This window comes from Dermacentor silvarum, chromosome 11 (genome assembly GCF_013339745.2).
Source record: "Dermacentor silvarum isolate Dsil-2018 chromosome 11, BIME_Dsil_1.4, whole genome shotgun sequence".
Lineage (NCBI taxonomy): Eukaryota > Metazoa > Arthropoda > Arachnida > Ixodida > Ixodidae > Dermacentor > Dermacentor silvarum.
The window spans coordinates 108,533,326-108,551,854 of NC_051164.1; the positions used below are offsets into that span (position 1 = coordinate 108,533,326).

The 18,529-nt window shown below is 46.5% G+C and overlaps 1 protein-coding gene and 1 long non-coding RNA gene across 12 annotated transcripts in view; one reads left to right on the forward strand and one right to left on the reverse strand.

Annotated features, from left to right (window-relative positions):
• LOC119433463 (F-actin-monooxygenase MICAL3-like) overlaps positions 1–18,529 on the forward strand; it is a 417,931-nt gene that overhangs the window by 325,844 nt on the left and 73,558 nt on the right. For 8 of the 11 annotated variants that reach the window (XM_049658165.1, XM_037700684.2, XM_037700685.2 and 5 more), the window contains 5 exons: positions 5,189–5,257; positions 6,281–6,370; positions 7,571–7,660; positions 9,309–9,401; positions 12,488–12,595. In XM_049658165.1, coding sequence (XP_049514122.1) covers positions 5,189–5,257; positions 6,281–6,370; positions 7,571–7,660; positions 9,309–9,401; positions 12,488–12,595 — 450 coding nt within the window. The remainder of the gene's footprint in view (positions 1–5,188; positions 5,258–6,280; positions 6,371–7,570; positions 7,661–9,308; positions 9,402–12,487; positions 12,596–18,529) is intronic. The other 3 variants (XM_037700681.2, XM_049658163.1, XM_037700683.2) reach the window with 3 other exon arrangements.
• LOC125941239 (uncharacterized) lies at positions 13,858–17,197 on the reverse strand. Its single transcript, XR_007464164.1, has 2 exons — positions 15,762–17,197; positions 13,858–15,564 (listed from the first exon to the last, which is right to left on the reverse strand). It is a non-coding gene; the product is annotated as an uncharacterized LOC125941239 (long non-coding RNA).

Genomic DNA, 18,529 nt, shown 5'->3' on the forward strand with positions numbered 1-18,529 from the left:
TCGAAAGTCCCAACAGCATAGGCCGACTCACTCGGCTGCAAAACCTTCGAGAAAATACAACCTTATTCACTTCCCAAGATTGCATGTTTAACGGGGCAGACGCCACACTTATCCAGACAGCTAAGTCATCATCTGGACCTGAAGCAAGATAAATGTTTATCTTCCTCTCTCGCTCTCTCTCACTATAGCACATCAATCTGATATCTTGTTGGAACATTCATAGCGATAGCAGTTTTATAGGTTATTCACTAATTTTCCTCTCCAACTGATTCCATGCGCTACGTAGAACTCCTTACATATCCGTAGCATCGCTTTACAAGTTGCGCGACATAGGACATGTAACGAGCTGCCGTCATTTGATACATACTCGATGAAATAATACTACCGACAAGACTATAATCGCAGAGCTCCTGCTAGAATGTCGCGGAATGGCGTGACCTCATTTAGCGTACACGTCGCTTCGTCGGCGAGAATTGAAGCCTTCTTACTTCACCGTCATGACATAGGGCTTCAAAGCTTCACTTATTCGATCACGAAACAGCTAGGCGTCAAAACATCAGCGATGCAATAGCCCACGATGAGCTGTATGTTACGAGCGATCTCAGCCAGAACCGCGGCTATCAGAAAGGAAGAAAAGGTGAGCCGTTTTTATTGACAGCAGTCACGCCTTAACATCACGTACAGTATTCCACCTGATATTATGGTATAACGGCGCATGAAATGCGGAACTTGTGAATGCATTACCTCGGTTTCCTCTCCTCTTCTTTTATTTATTTCTTTCTTTCTCGTTCCCTCGCGAAGCTTGACGTGAAGCAGGTCGTCTGTTGGGTGTATACTTCAACAGAAAATCCCGCTTCACGAAGGCGTGATTGCTGCCTTCCCAACATCGACGTTTGGCGGCGCGAGAAACGTTACACGAAATGAATAGAAGGGGGTGAATGCGTTTGGCTGTGCCCCCGCGGCGTGATGGTCTGACACGAGCCTGCATATTGGACGCCGGTAAGCTAAAACGCCAATTTCCCGCGCTCGCGTCTGTCGAAATTCCGCGCGAACTTCTCACACCGCGCGCTTTCGCGCGCAAAGTGACGGCCGTCAGGAAAAAAACGCTTGCAAGTATTGCTCGAGCAATGCGTGAAAGCCTCTCTACAAGCTGATCTCCGAAAGCTTTCAGTCTTGCGAAAGCTTCTACTGGCATCCATATAGTTTTATACGTTCTTCTTCTTTATTGATCTCCATTTACATACAATAAATGGAGGAAAGAGAGAAAAAAGCCGCACATGCGTGGCTTGATGGACTCAACACCCTTGGTTGCATAAAGCTGCAGAATTTCACACGCTTTGCAAGGTATAATCAATATTACTAGAAAGACATGCAGCGTTGCAATAATTGAGCTGCCGTGGAAATTGCGAGCAGTACGCGTTTTTTTTTTTACGATTTAGCATTGATGCAGAGAGAAGGCATATTGCATCTTCATTAATTGTTCACTTTAGTCCGGCTATGTCTCCAAGTAGTCAAGGACTTTCTCGAAGGACAAGGAAAGCACGACATTACGTGTCAAATTTATAGGGCTGACGCCACTCTGAAACTTCTGTTACGGAGTTTAAGAGTGACTTAAAGAGTTGTACATCCTCGTGCTTATATCCGGCTACCTCTCGTAACCAACTTAAGCAACAGCATAAATTGAAACGCGAAGAGGAAATAAGCGATCACAACCCCTGATACGCGTGATAACGTACATGGAAGTGTGACGTGTAGTCGCTCTGTAGCCGGTTCCAAGCGTCAAGTAGTTCGAACTCTACTTTTTGAAGTATGAATGAAGCCACTGTTACAGATTCAGGTGAACCTGGCAACGAAACAACGCACAAGAATAGTTTTGGAATTCTTTGCCTTCGAAATTATGCTGATAGTACTAGTCGACCCCGGATGTATCGAACCGGCATATAATGAATTACTGTGTATAACGAACAGAAGTAAAATTCCCAGGAAATGTTTTGTGTACAATTTTTATTTCATATATCGAAATACCTATATATCAAACTTTTTGGTGATCCCCTTCAGATTCGATATATGCGGGTTCGACTGTACATGCCATACCTACAAGCAAAAAACTAGCTATCATTTGTTGACGGGACGTCGTCTTCTCCGGCGTTTAGTTTATTCTTCCGTTCACACACGGCGCAACAGTTTGCAAATTCCTAAATTTGACATAACGTACCGTTCCTCTCACTCCAATTTCTTTATTTGCAATAATGTACAAGATAATACATGCTTCATGCTTCGCAGATTTCACGGGTGTTATGAAAACACAAGTGCCGATGTGCTTTTTTTTTTCTTTCTATTCTGCTTCGGCGATACTGCACCGTTTTAACGGAAACTCAAAGGCACCCGCAGCAAAGCGTCGCAAAGCGCACCACAAAGCAACATCGTCGGCCGTCGGCGCGCGTTTTGTTGCCGTCGAGTGCTCGCCTTTGTTCGAGTAGACGCGTAACTTGATGGATCGCTGTTGTCGGGCCCACTGGCGCCCGACGTTTTCGAGCCAGTGAGCCGCGGCGCGAAGCCAAAGCCAAGCCGAAATCGAGGGGAGAGAGAAAGAAAGAAAAAATCTCGACGAGCGTTTGAGTAGTGCTTCGCTCCGTAATCGGTTTCCATTCGACGCCTCCTTCCCCCCTCCCAGACGCTCACTGTCTTCATTCTCTCTTTTCCCGCATTTCGGCGCCACATGCGAAACCTATCACGGTATGATATAACACGCGATTTCTTCTTTAATTGTCCTCGCGACCTTTTATGAGCTGTGCTTTTGAGCGCGTATTGCCCTCCTATCATGGTCGTCACGCCGGGAGTAAGGACGACTTTGCGCGACGTAAGTGATTGCCTGTCCATACCTGCTTGACCATTAGCATTTCTTTTTCTCAGTCTACACTTCGAGCATGCGTTTGTGTGTTTACGGTGTGCGCATGGGAGTGTCCCTTCGCCGTCTCCCCATTTTGTGTTGGTTGTTGGCAGTGACACACGTTGCAATAGCATTTGGCATTTTGCTACACAGCAACCTCTCGGTGTTTCGTGCGTGATCAGAACGCGAGCTGTGAGCAGGCGGTGAAGCTGTGGTTGCGAGCGAAAAAAGCGAAAGCATTGGCCTGCGAGTGTAGCTTCCCTGCACGCCGTCCCTGTAACATTTCCAGCATGCGTCAAGGATCCTGTGTTTATAAGTCTGCAGGACCGCTCACGTGCATGGTATAGCGTTTGTTCGCTTGTTTGTTTGATTTTGTGTTTATTTTTGTTTTTGTTTGTTATTTTGTTTGTTTGTTTGTTTGTTTGTTTGTTTGTTTGTTTGTTTGCGTTTGTGTGTTTAGGTGGCGTAAACAAGTCACTGAACACATACTGTTACTGAACAGAGAATGTCTCTACGTAATTAAGTTAAGAGCAAGCTTTGGCGCTAATGACCTTCCCCGTTCACGTGCATGTGAAACGCAGAAATACTGTCATTTATCGTCAATAACCACATGGGTCCCGGATAAAAAAACTTTTGTTATTGACCTAGACACATGAAATTTTCAGGTAATATTCAACCTTGTGTGCTGATTACAAATATGCAGTTAGCTTTTCCCAAGTCAGTCAAAAAAAAACAGTTCCAATTATATATGTGTTATAAATTTGGGATGTGACTTGCAAAAAAGTTACTGCACCAAGAGAGCTAAAATTAAGCAGGTATCTTCCTGAGTGTTCAAAGAGTGCAAGTGTGCAGTTTAGTGTTTATATCTGTACTTTAGCTGATGTTATGAAATTATTAGAGTTGCAACTTTGCAAATGTGAATTTTTATTAGTGATTCCTACAATATTTCAAAACGTTGCAGTGTCCTAAAACATCATAGCTTTTGTGCACTCTCTGACTCTCTAGCATTCTGGCAAAAAAGAAATCAAGAGGATTGAATGAGTAAGAGTGACACAGTGCTGCTCCCAAAATTTTACACTTGGAAAAATCATTTTTTGAGAAAAATGCGAAAGATTACAGAATGCGAAAAAAAATGGCATTTTATGCTACAAAACCAGGTAGTTTTCTTCTGAAGCAGCATTGAAGGCTTGTTTTGGCAGGAAAGCAAGCGGCGAACATGCTCTTTCAAACAAGACCGAGATGGCCTGGCTATGGTAGATGGTTTTGGAATGGCGAATGACACAAAATGGGCCATCTCAGCACTTTCACGGGCAAAACTGAACATTTAATTGGACGAATACAGTGTTTTCTTCCTCAATGGCGTGTCATTTTGAGCTAATTTTTTGCCAGTAGGTGCGCCCTGGTATGGGGATTAGAAAAAAATAATAAAAATGAATGCTAAATGTTTAGTGAATTTTTTGTCTCCAGGACCCATGTGCCCTCAAGGAATTCAGTAAGGCTCCTGCATTTAAAAGAAAACGCTAAATTCTCGCGAGTATTGGTCCCAGGTCTTTTTTTTTCCTCCCCCCCCCCCCTTTATTTTTTGTGGGCGCACGAATTGCGTCAAAATTGACTCAGAATCGGGGAAAAAATTTAGTTAATCTACAAGTATACAGCTCCATAACTCCTCAAGGAACACATATATCACAATTATGCATAGTGCATGCTTTAGGACCTCTACAACGGATAAAATCAACACGTTATCGTTTACTATAAGTTATAACAATAATTTTGCAATACGGCTTTTGTTAAACCTATGTTTACAGAGCGACAATATTGCACGAACTCGCAGATATTGCACTTCGTCGGCTTTAGACGCTGTAATGCATTAACTTTATATAATTACGATAAGCATTCTTGTTTCGAAGTGCTAACTTGTTCTTCTCTCTTTTTATATTGAATGATTTTCTGCGATTCGCAAAGAATGCTTGTAGCCCTAACCTTTAAAAAAAGCTGCTCCTAACAGTCACAACAACAAGTGAAATGCTACAAATGTCATTCAAATTGCTTGAACGCTTGTCTGGTGGGAACAATTCCGCGTCTCACGTATGCGTTTGAATATGAAAATACGGTTAGGCCCAGCGCGCAAAGCTTTCTCTTAACAGAACCCGCGAGAGAAACACGTGACAACGTGTTCCGCTTATCATCTCTTCGTAACCTTCATAAGCCACAGTAGTTAGTCATGTGTCATTTGGAATAACGGAAAAAAATGAATGCACTGACGCATGCTTATACTGTTTGACCTTTTGTTTCTAACAGCTTACTAATGGCACAGACGACGATTATTACCGACCCGAAATCGAATGCCCCGTGTCAGTATCGAAGCTGGTAAGCACGATTTTTATTTCTTTGTTTTATATTGTATTTTGTTATTTCCGCGCTAAATTCACCCATGACGTTCTAATTGTACCTGTAAACCTCTGTAATTTGCCTATTTTTTTCTTGTATTGTGCCACGAATTCTTTATGCATACCTGCTCGTGATTTGAACGCATGGACGTCGGAATTTTTTCAGTCCTTTTGCACTAGACCTTTTCCATAATTGTAAAGCTAGCTTTCCTGCTAGGCAATTTATCGAATTAATGGCGACGTACATTTTTTTTTTTTTAATTTGCAACACGAAGTGTAAGCACAGTTTGCTTGCATTATGACATGGGACGATGTAGACGTGGATCTCGTGATCAAACCATGCGTAAGAAACAAGCCCCAACATGTGCTGCAAGCACTTCGTCTTCATCTGAACAATGGCTGACGCCGCCATTAGCGGGGCAAATGTGCTGCGCCAAGAAGTGAACTTTGCAAGTTAGGAACAGGGTCTCTTAATATTTCGGTGTTAACATCATCTAAACAGTTCTCGGTGCTTATTTAAATTCTAGCACGCTTTTTGTCATTACCTTAATACTTCCCCGCACGAAGTCGTGATCACTTGCACTTCTCCAATAGCAAAGAACATATAAATTAATATTGTGTCGTGTCCTAGGTACAATTATTCCTTGACATTGTCACACAGTGGAAGCAGAGTCTATGGAAGTTGAGGGTTCGCCAGTACGCTTCACGCTGCGCATGCGTAGACATATATTGTAGGCAATTACACGTTGACGCGTTAATTGTACACCTAGGATAAGAACACGAAGCACTACGGAGGCAGTGCTCATAAATAATGCGACTGGTAACACATGCGTTGCACGATTCTAGTGTTGAACTTGCTAAGGAAGCACACACAGGAGAGTCGTTGGTGTCGCTACAGAGGACAGTTGTTGCTCTAGCTGAACTCTGTAGCTTCCGTGCCTGATGCTGAGTGTTCTTTTTCCCGGCTATTGATACGCGTCATCAACTGCCGTACCGCACGCAGAAGGACGTTTACATATCGTCCGGAAAAGACACTGTGGACGCGGAAGCCTTCAGAGAGATCGCCGTGACCGGAATTGACATCAAGTCTCTGGTACGACCTCGTTGTCTCACAATGAAACCGAGTGTTGTGTCGTAACGTTCAGACTACTTACGATCACTGTAATACCAGCCGAGTAATGATATCGTAGGCCTGGAATGAAGGATCCTTTGTGAAGTTAAGCGATTACGAAATTGTTCAGAAAAGGTGCTTATTAGTGATGTGAGCCTTCGTTGGCTTAACTTTGCTGTATCAGCTATTTCCTGTCTCCGCAGCGACGGCAAACTTCTGAAATGCTGACGTCAGCATGAAATCAAGAGTTTCGACGTGCTTGAAAAGTACCGTAAACCTAAATTGTCGCCCATCACTTTGGCGTGCAGCGTACCAATAAGCCGCCACCACGTAGTTACCAAAACGTATGACCTGACCACTCCCTAAAATGCTTTAAAATCCTGTTACTGAGGTACTTGCACAATTGTTTTACATTATTCCCCGTGCACACGACAAAATGGATGGGGTCTAAATTGCATGATGTTGTGCTGCGTTTTGTTTGACACGTTGGTTGTGCATGCTACTGTATGCACACTGATTCCAAATCGCTCGTTTCACCTGCATCCCCCAATGCATCGCATGAATGACTTCCAATATTCAACGAAAGCTAAGCTACGTTGGCTTATCGGGATAAAATCAAGTCGAAGGGTTCGTTACCCTATTTCCGCCACCTATCTGTTGTTAAATGCGATAGTTCAGCATTAGCAGGGGACAGAGTTAACTGATCTATTGTTTTTGATGAGCGTGTAAACTTGTCTTGAAGACGTATTGTAACCTTGGGCAAGGTTCTGACACGCTTGTAAGTTCATAGACGATGACGCGATATCGCAGCTATTAACACGGTGTATTTACTGCAGATTTATGCAGTCATTTGCTCAACACATTGAGAAGTATCGCGTGCTCCGATGGCTCGGCCAACCTTAATTAATTAGCTTCAAACCTAATCGCAAACCAAATAAGTATCATTATTTAGAGTCTATGGTCAGTTTCTTGGTGCAAAAGTATAGAAGAGGTTTTCACGATATGTATTGTGATGGACGGAAGCTTGCCCGCGTGCAACTGCACTTTCGCATGAAGTGACAGCGCCCATCGGTTTATGCATTGACACCTTTGGTTCACTTATTGTTGTGTGTTTTGTGTGCATTGGTTTTGTTTTGGCATGAAACGTGTGCGTTTTTTTGTGGCATGCGGACCTCCCCGTAGAAATGTCAGTACGAACGGACAATCAAGGAGAATGGAATACTGTCGCCATCACGTGAGGTGATTAGCACTGGCATCGACTTCGAGTCCTTGGTAAGTACCGCATGCATAATTTAACGCTCCTTGTTTGGCACGCTTGGTTAAAAAACTTTTTTTTTAAATCGCCTTCCCCACCCACCTTAACAAGATTGCCAGCGAACTGTTTTGTGAAGACAAATGTGTAATTCCTGTACAGATACATGTGAGGTCGTCGGGTATGGACTCGTCTTGTTTGCACGTGCGCACATCCTTGTCCATTTTTTTTTTGTGTATTTTTATATGTCTACTTATTCTTTTTACTGCCTCTGCTTTCCATGCCTGAAAAGTACTTGTCACCTTTCCGTACAGTGCTAATATTGTCAGAAAATGTGCAGTAAACATATGCGACACTGGCTAATATGACTTGTCCTCTACAATACTAGCACAAATTGGTAATAGTAGCTGTAAGGCCCAGAAACTGGGTGGTGAAAAGGTCAAAGAAATGCTCTTAGCTTTTTTATCTGTCAGTAGTTTTTTTTTCTTTTTTTTTCTTCAATATACCTGACTTTCAAATAGACATTAAGGGTTCGCGCAGCTCTACGATACAAGGTTCACATACACGCAAGACAATGCAGACATACACGTGACTATTTTGGCTAAAATTATTTATTAGCATAGCGGAAGTTGCGCTTTATCAGTGAACGCCAAGGTATTTTCCGGTTAAAATATCCTTTTTATTTATGAATCTTAAGTAGGTATACTTGTGAAAAAGACGATGTTCAGCAGCCTGTTTTCAGCACTTGCCCTCTGCGATGTAACAGTTAAAATTGCTTTTTCATAACCTTTCATGCCATGTGTCGGTGTTTACTAACGACAGCTAAGCTTTAGTTAACCTCGCATCTCGCTTTCAGCCCCTCAGTTGTAACTGGCAAGTTGGTTCGAAGCCTAAAGCTCTCGCATTATCTGAACCCACCACGGCGACTCAGCGGTTCTATAGCAGTTCTGCTACTCGGAGCAAAGTTGGGGCTGTGCCTCACGTCCGCGCTTTGCAAAATGGGGACACAATACAGAAAAACGCCCGTATTACGCAAACTAAGTGCTTGTTAAAGATCCGTCGGTGATCAGAAGCTTCCTGGAGTCCTTTACCTACGGCCTTTCCTGTATCGCGACAGTAGTTCCTGTGCATTACCTTAATCTTTTTCGACTATCGTAATTGACCACAACGCAGTTTCTCCGACCAATCGGGAACTAGTTCTCACTCCTAAATTCTTTATTATTACTTTTTTTTGCATATTACCAGCCGGCACAGCCCCTAGTCATCACTAGTTTCCAAGAAGCACGTTTTTCGTTAGAAAAAGGCTAGTTCGTTTCGCCCAGTTAGTCGCGGTCTAATTTTTTTTTTTCTTACGCTTTGTTACGCGTAGTCGCTGCCTCGGGTAACGTCTCGGCACGTTGTATATAGGGCAGTTTATGCCACAAACCGTAGCCTCGTTTTCTCTTGCTTTGTTGCGCCTCATTGTCGTTGACCCTGATTGCACTATCCCTTTGTTTTTGTTTTGATTTGCGCTTGATGATAACGCTGATTGTACGTGCTCAAGGCCTGCTGTGCACTCAATGCACTTGCATGGGCTGCCGCACGTCCCTTCGCTTCTTTGACATTTATGTTCCCGGCGCTTGTTCTTTTTTTTTTTCTTGCCTCCCTTTTTTGGTTTCTCCCCGCTAGAAGCACAGCTACATCTCCCCCCTGAATAACAAACACGAAGTGTTCAACCACCGCTTTGCCGAAGACATCGTGCCGATTGACATAAAGTCTCTAGTAAGTTCACTCCCTTCACCCATAACCTATGTAACACTCGGAGCCCCCTTTTATCATGACTTGCCATACATAAACGCATTGGTGCGAGATGTATATAACCGTTATCAAAGGTACTATCTGGTACCGGCTCAATACCACTTGAAATAAAGCTGTGTACACTTCAGTCTGTTCATTTTGGATGTGTGTTTGATAGAACAGCTGGCGTATTCTTAATGCATTGTATTTAATACTAGCTTGTGTTCATGCATTCTGCCATGTTGTATTTCAATTTATTGCTATTACTGTTGTACGCTACCACTGCTTGTGACTATCTTGGGTGCCACTTCAATTTGCAAGACTATCTTACTTCGGGACACACGCGTTGTTGTGTGTGTGTGTGTGTGTGTGTGTGGTGTGTGTGTTGTGTGTGTGTGTGTGTGTGGTGTGTGTGTGTGTGTGTGTGTGTGTGTTATATAGGTGTAGGAGAGTTTGACATCCCCACAGTTGCTGTTGCACCACGACTGTTATCTGGTTCACAGAGGGGTGCCGTTGCTTCGATTGTTCACCACACGAAAACACACTGCTATCGCCGAAAAATTAGCTAATTTTGTCTATTATTCAAATGTAGTAGCTGTCCCTAGCGCTTGCAAGTTGCCTTCCGTTGCTTCACAAATCTCTTCTATTTATCAGTCGTTGCGTTTAGTATACCAAGTCGTGCAGACCACCTACGTTAGTAGCAAACAGAGGCGAAAGAGTTGCTTTTATGCGCAGAGCAGGTCGTAGTGAGGTGGTGGTGGTGGTGGTACAGTAAGTACAAAATCGATTGCGTCTTCTTAAAATTGTGCGTGTGAAATCGCCTATCAGCCACAGCAACGCCGACTTCGCCAATGTACCGATTTTTTTTTTCCTTTTAGTTTCTGATCTGCAGCACCTAATATTTTGCAGCGTGTAATGTGGCGTCATGCCGTAAATGCTTAAAATCGAATACTTGAAGGCAGTGTACCCTGTCTTTATTATCTGTGTTCCAGGAGATGTCTGGGGCCTTTAGACTGCGCCCCAAACGATGCAATAGATCGATAGGTGTTAGTCGTTAAATTTATTTTTAAGCAAACGTCTCGCCAAGCAATTTTTGCTACGCCCTCTAAACTAGGGTACTGCACTACGGGACAGATGATAAGCATCAGTGTACGCTTGTTTCTAGAGTATGAAAAAATGCTTGACGAGGATTTAAATTGTTTTCACCGAATTGTACCTGTTGAGAGAAGTTTATTATATCATCACGAAAAACTAAAGCGTTACAATCAACTGTGCGAGGAAACTGCGCAGTTCGTACTACCTACGCAGTATGCTGCTTCAAATACTTCAAATACTTCAAAGCCCTGTGTGAAAAACATGTTACCTTCGCCGATATCAGAAATTCAAACGCGAACAGGAAAACTAAACCTAATCAGAACACCTGTTACAGCTAGTGAAGTTATGTGCAAACGTAATGTGGAGTCACCCTGGATTCCGAACATGACGCAGTCCCGTAGATATACATCATAGCCTGAATCAGGACAAGATGAAATTATTATTAATTATTGAGTTGAAAACATATACACTAGACAGGGGAGGGAAAGCGAGGAGCAGGCTGGCAACTGCCACCGGAAGGGGCACAACGCCTGCCTATTCTTTAGAAAGGAGGAGACAGAAACACAGAAATGGAAGATAGGAAGAAGGAGAGGAAAGAAAGAGCAAGATGACAAATCTGAAAAAATAAAGTAGAACACACAGTCACATACTGCAAAAGTCTCTAAGTTACAAACGTGAACATAAGTTAGTTGCAGAAAAGTAAGGAGAGCGCGATGAGCTTGATCGCGTCGAGACGCACCACAACTGGGGTTCAAACATTCGTCTAGTGTCGCACACGCAGACCAAGGAGATGATAGTCCCTCACTAGCGACATGCGCTGCGCTCTGAAAGCGGGGCACTCCAATATCAGGTGCTGAAATGTCTCGCAGCAACCGCAAGACGTACACGATGGACTGGCCACACGTCCTTGTCTGTATAAAGCTTCGCGCGCGTTCACACAGCCAACCCTTAGCTTCAGTAGTTGCGCTCTAGCCCGACGAGGCAAGCCTCGACCGCGAACACGGGGCGGGAACGTTCCGTTTGCGACGCGCTGGTCTGGATGGTATGAAATGCGCAAGGTCAACCTGAAAATCCAAAGCCGCTTTGATGTCGACTGCTGCGGTTGCAATCGATAAGTTGCGGGCACAATACACCATGCATCACGTTGGCCAGCTATGATGTCACAATGAGTCCGCTACTTCCACTAGCTGACAAAAAAATAGGTAACTACCGAGCAGGAAAACTGTCTTGTGTTAATCATAACCGCACGATGCCAACAGACGACGAAGCCAGTGGAAGCAAAAGGAAAATTCACTCTTCTTTTAATCATGGCACAAGCAGTGAGGAACCAACTAGCCCAGTGGCGCGCACTTCTGTTCTTTTTAGTTGAAATATAAGAGTGACAAAGAAAACGAAAATGAAAGTGGGTGAAAACACAACTGGGCGCAGGTGCGAGCCGAACCAGCATGTTCCGTATTACGCGTGCGATGTGCAATGCCATGGCGCTAACACTCCGCCCGTTTTCCGCCCCCTCCATCTTTGTTGGGTATTTGTGTACTATATACAGATCTCGCCCTAGAAGTGTTAACCATCGCCACTCGCGCCTTAGGAGGAACTCATCGATAGCCCTTCCCGCTGTTTGATGTTTTGTCAAATACAACGAGCAAGGTTCCAGAGCAGCGATTGCGTCACACTTTGCGTTTAATAAGATCGGACGAGTGAATTACGTGACTCACATCTCGCAGTCCGCAACTGACAGTGACAGATCGAGCATGCGAGAGGATCCCCCCTACCCAACGCTCGGACAGGCAGCAAGTGGCGAACAGCTGCTCGAGAGAGAGAGAACACCGACGCTCGCCCGGCAGGCACACGGCCCCGCGGCCAGCTGCGGTTCTAGCTCGCGGGATTTCGGAAGGGCTCGGGTGTTTTGTTCCGCCCGTTGTCAGCTGGCCGGGTGTTTGACAGTGACCTCACCCGTTTCTTCTTGCTTCCTGCAGAAGTCCAGCTTCACGAGCGTCCAGGAACAGGAGAGCCGTCACAGCGAGAGCGGCGTCATCGAAGAGGTCAAGATAGACAAGCAGAGGCTGCAGAACAAGTTCAACAAGGTGACTATTTGACTAATGCATGGTGGCCGGCTAGGTGTTTCAGATTCACGATTACAATGTGCAGCGTTACTGGACGAATACATTGAAAGAACACAGAAGTGCCGTGTGTGTATGTATCGTCTAGTCGCGCTCCATGTTGTAATCGTGATGGCTTGAAAACGTTTTTTGTTCTTGAATGTTTCTGCTCAGTACGTCACCTTATCCGCTAGATTTGAACGGGAAGCTGTACGTCCTATGACACGAGAATGTGTCATAGGCATGCGCTGATCCATTCGGGATCACTGAGCAGTGAACAGACGACCGCACAGGGAAAGCGCTGGAAAACGACAACGTTGGTACCGGCTACCACTAGAAAACTGTGTGGTCGTCTCTGTCGTGCTGCAGTTATTACTGTATTAATGTGAGTTACTAGATATTTAGCTAAGGCCGAGGTAGGTAACCATGCTGCCTTGAAGGTAGGTGGATTTAAGCTCCGAAATTTTCGGTGGCTACAGGGCGGCGGCGTGAATCCAAACTATGTCAACTGTGGCACAGCCTCCTGTAAAGGTTGTAAAACGTAAATCTTGAAAGGTTCTTTTTAGGAATATTCTTTTAAGTTTGACGATTGTAACCTGCGAGAGGAACACTGAGAAAGACCGCGCAGGACAGGTGCATGGACATTTTCTCCATCGCCCCTTATCGTACTTTGAATACATGCAGCTGCCATATTTCGATTAAATTTGATTGAGCCGCAACTTCAGCCAAGAACCATCGTGCGAGAAGTCGGTAGATACGCTTAAGACTGCTTACGTGTGGGAATGCGAAACTATACCGTTAGTAGACATCGGAACGTCGTGAACGCGCTCATTTTATACACTGATGACGTGGCGCCACCTCCTCCGCATTGTCTGCGCCGTCGTGTGCCCATTGACGCGCGCACTGGACCACACCTTTAGTCAGCGAGATGGCTGCTACGTGACATGTGCAATAACGCACGCACTAGGCACACCTTTAGTACGGCAGAACCGTGGAGCTGCCGTGGCGTCGGGTAAGCGTGCTCGTCTCGCACACCGGAGGCCCGGGTTCGTTTCCCACCAAGACCGAAACGAACCAATTGCTCTTTTTAAAACCATCAATTTACTTCGTTTAAAGCAACCTCCCTGACAAATGTGACGTCATTCCGAGCATTTTTTGGCGTGTCTTTTTACTATTTGCGGCGTCGGTCATTTTTGGTACCATCTTTCGGTCACGCCGACGCATTTTCGCATTAGTGAAGATGGACAACACACGACAGCACTTTATTCACCGCAAAAAAAAAAAAAACGGGTTTCACAATGGAGACGAGAGTGTAGTGGCGGCCACGGTAAAACACACTCGACGTTACTCGTGAAGGGCTCACCGGCAAAACGCTTATGACAGGTAGCATCAAGCACGAAGCTAGAGTTCACAGTGCGTTAGGAGTCACTGCTGCTCAGCGAAGCCTGTGGCTGACGTGGTCAGGCAAAGGCCCGATGACTGCAGGAACCTTGCTGTGCTGTCGAATGGATAGTTCTTCCGGACACATTCCAGTGCGTCGACTGGCGCGTCGACCGGCGCTGTCCTTTGCGGCCCAGGGCACGATGTCCAGGGATAGAGCCGTATGTCCGTGACAAATCCCACGCGGAGTGCGGCCAGCCCCTACCCCAGCGCTGTGCTTACGCGCAAATTCAAATCGTTGCGGGCAAAGAACACGTGAGGCATGCGCAGTCTAGCTCCGGGGTGAAGCCATTGACTGGACCCGTGAGCGCTTTCATCGCGGGCTTGTCGGTCGAAAGCATGCACACTCACGGCGCTCGAGCACACGTGCAAACACTCACTGGCTGCCGGCCCTGCAAACATATGTCACTAACGATAAACTTTGATTTGGTAGACAAAACATGATCACACACACCTGAGCAAGTCTTGGTACACGGCTGACCATGCTACGCTCATACTGGCACCACTTGCATTCGGTATATCCTTGTCTGCGGACAAAGCGCATCGTCATCTGAATTCATAGAAAATGGTACTGAGTTCGTTACCGCCATTTCATTCAGTTTGCGGTTATATTCGAAGGAGGGGCGTGCTTACTCACCTTACCTGGACTCAAGAACCACAAAGAAGGCCCATGAGCTATTCGATGGTTGAAAGACACGGCAATGAATATATCGTGCGATGCCGTTAACAGAGAGCGCTCGCTTGTAGACACATCGAGTTCGCTGGCTGCATTGTCACGACATCGAGTCAGCAGCATAGATGCATTGCCAGCGAATGTTTTCCTTGCGCTGCGTGAACCTAGAAAATGGCCCCAGGACGTCGTCGATCTGGGAGCACTGTGCCGGCGTGTTTGCCCCAAGCTCTACGTTGTTCGCCGCGCAGTACTACAATGCCTCCACGTTTAATGTGACGCTAGAGCATGTGTCAAGAAATGCTCTTACGTTTACTGCGTAGTGCATTCACATTGAACCTCGCTGGTACAGCTTGTGGTATACGCTTTACACGGCCCACAGAAGAGATACTGTTTCACCATGCAGATGCACCGTTGGCTGTAAGCGTCGCACCCCCTCGTATGAGCACTGCCAGTGTTTGGTTTTCCTGATGGTTTAGGTTCCAGTGTAGCTCGCTTCTAGTGGCAGTGCCTAAGCCCGCCACACTGGTAGCAGCGGCTTCCCGTAATTACGACGTACTGCCGTGTCAAAGGACGTACGTACTTGCCTGGTGATCCGCGCTGACTGCGGCTGCCCCCACCAAGGTCTTAGGCCATCAGTTTCTACGACCCAGCTTTGATGAACCAGTGGCCTAACATCAACCCTTGCTCGCGCAAATATGCGATGGTCGAGTGCCTTCATCACATTGCGATGTGTGGGTCTACCCTCATAGCCGCCAGGACCACTCGAGGCACAGCCGCGTCCCTGGGACTGACTCGAGGGCAGTGGTGGCGGCACGTACTGCAGCTCCGACAGCAGGCACTCCTGCATGATGCGAGCGTTACGCGCAATCTCTTGGGCTCGAACACTGTCGGCCCTGCAGGTACGGATGGTGTTTATATTCGAACGGTGGCCAATAGTTCAGGTTCTAACAGTTCGCTTGCTAGCTCTACAATTGCTCGTACCTTTTCCATCAGGCCTTCACTGAGAAGCAGAGTTCGAGAATGATTCACGGTTCGTACCTTGAGTCCGGAAGCCTCTCGGAATCTCTTCTGGGAGGCGTCGAAGGACAGCAATGTCTATTGCAGCCACCACCAGCAGACTACGGATCCTTGAAAAACAAGTGGCAATACGCGGCTCAACATGCGGAACTCCAATGCCCTAACGGTTGCTATGCGCAGCTTGTCAACGTCGTATGTGGCTTTTGGTCATCGTGTTGCTCATTCCTGCAAAACAAGAACTCAAGGCAAGAGCAAGGTTAAGTCTCACTCAGATAAACTGTTAGCATAATAACGCGTTGCCGCTACCCACGAATACAAATTATACTAAAACATACCTTCGTCAGAACGGCCCTAGCGGTTCAGTTACCTCGCTGAAGAGAACAGCGCGTCACTACCGAGTGTGTCCGCCGATAACAGGATGCCCTCGACGCCTTAGTAGAGAATGCCGGGAATGTACGCATGCGTGCTGTGTCTCGTCGATCGCCGCTTACTGACTTGATAGCGTGGCTGGTCCGTGACACATGAGTCAGCATGAGAAGGCAAGTTGAAACTGTGCTTGCATTATTATCTATTGGCACTGCGTTTTGTACATTACTTCGCGCTAGATACGTTAGTCATGATAGAAGATGAAGAGGCAAAACAGCATCGGCCATGCTCTCTCGTTCTCCAGCCTAGCCTAAACAAAAACAAGAGCGGAGCGCTTATGACGACATTTGCTATGGAGCGGTGTGATTGCCCATTCTCTCGGCAATTGTGATAACGTGCCGAGTTAAGCCGGAGCTCATGTTGATAGTGCATATTAAGCGCAACGTGTGTGATAGTTCGCGCCTCATCAGCCTTGTCGACAAGCGACGACACAGTTGTATATAAATGTATCTATATGACTATTACACATATTCGTGCACAAGCCGTTTATGCGTCCAAGTCAGTCATCACAGCACTCTGAAATAAAATATGGTGTTTGTAATGTTTTGTTTTATGTACTACCTGTCCCATGTTGAACTACATGTTCAGAATAGAACAACTCTGAAACGTGGTGTTATGCATGGCACGTGAAGTTTTTCTCGCCCCAAAAAAAAAAGTTACCAACTAAAAAACGCTATGTTCATCGAATTTTCCCCAGGCGTTGATATATGAACTTCCGGGACAAACTGCACCAATCAGTGATCTAGGGCGTTTCAGATATGCCATAGAATACTCTGACTCATCTTTTCTAACATCATCATCATCATGGGTTCCGCCCTTTACATGCCCACCCCTCACGTAATGTCCCTCGATGGGACCTTTGGGTAATAAGTAAATAAAATTCGGTTCCAGGAAATATCGAGCTTCCTAGAACGTTCTCGCTACTCACGTGGGTAGTACCATCGGCGCAAAACCCATATTTCGCCATAATAGTTTCTTTTTAATTTGTTGAGAGGTCACATTTCTTGTGCACCTAAACTTGTGGCGAAGCGGTCAACCTTCGCACTACAACTTTCCCACTAAAGCACTCCACCTCTGCGAACACAGATTCCCGTACGATTTTCGGCAGGAACCGCGTACGCAGCTCGACTCCGTGCGAAACCACGCAAAGCGTCTGCGAAAGGCGTTGTCTCGGTCGAACGGCCGGATACACACCCCGCCGTCCGTCTCGTCTCGTCAAGAGTAAACCCCCTGAGCATCCGGAAACACGTAGGGCAAAAAACCGTTTGCGTAGAAAGAGTGCACACGCTTTCTTTTTCGGCCCGCTAAACACACGTCGCACACGCTTATAGCTAGGAAAGAAGGGTGAATGTAAACCGGCGCACGGCCCCCAAAACAAGCCCGCTACACACCGTCGACTGCGGCGACCGCAACGACAAACGGGACGGGCGACCGAACGCGAAAGGCGAGAGTCGTGTAGCTGCTGCCGCGGCATGCCCCGAGGCACGTCTGGTTTCCGTCGTCGCGTGCTGGGCTTACGTTACCGTGTCACTTTCACCCGCAAGGAACGGCCCGCTTCCGCACGCCTCTACAGCGGCGGTCGTCGTGACTGGGCATACACATACATCGGCTGTCTTGCTGGGCGATCGCGCCTGACTCGTACCAGTCTGTTCGCCTTGTCCCTTGGCGCTTTCTGGAGTAGCCGTCGTTCGAAACTGGACCGACATTGGCTTATGCTGTGTCGAGCGGCAGAAACTCGTTCGAGGAGCTAGTCGGGTCGTTCTTTCTCGCGCCGCGGACGACGACGTCTTGAGGATCCAGCGGCTGAGCCAGGCCGACGAAGTTAGACCGGTGTGGGACAAGTCTGGAGTCGCGCCCGCGTTTTTGACAGCGGTGTGTGTGTGTGTGTTCGTTGTGTTCGGTGAGAACTTGTCGTACAGAGCAGCCGTCGAAATGCGGGACGTACTATAACGCCAGCGATGTCGAGCTGCACCTCTTCCTGTTGACGGTTGTCGTTCGTGTGTTGTGTTTGTTGGGCTTCGAGACTGGTCAAGTATAGCCGAAGTCACCTGTCTCCGAACGGGACCTCCTTTTATACCTCGCTCTGTTTTGGTCGCGTCCTTTGAAGAGAAAGGGGCGGAATCGTCGTTGCATCAAAACCAGTGTAGGCTGCTTTCAGCTGCACTGGCCGCTTACTACTGGCATCTTCGGGGCATCTCTTGAAGGCTGCTTTTGAACGAGAACCGACGTCCCGTGTCTGGAACCGGATACCCGTTCGGGCTAGTTGTCGTCCGTGGAAAATGTCCACCGAGGACGTGTTGGAGGAGGTGGTAGACATGGACGAGGTGTGGGTGATGGCCATTTCCTTGGCGTTTGGATGCGTA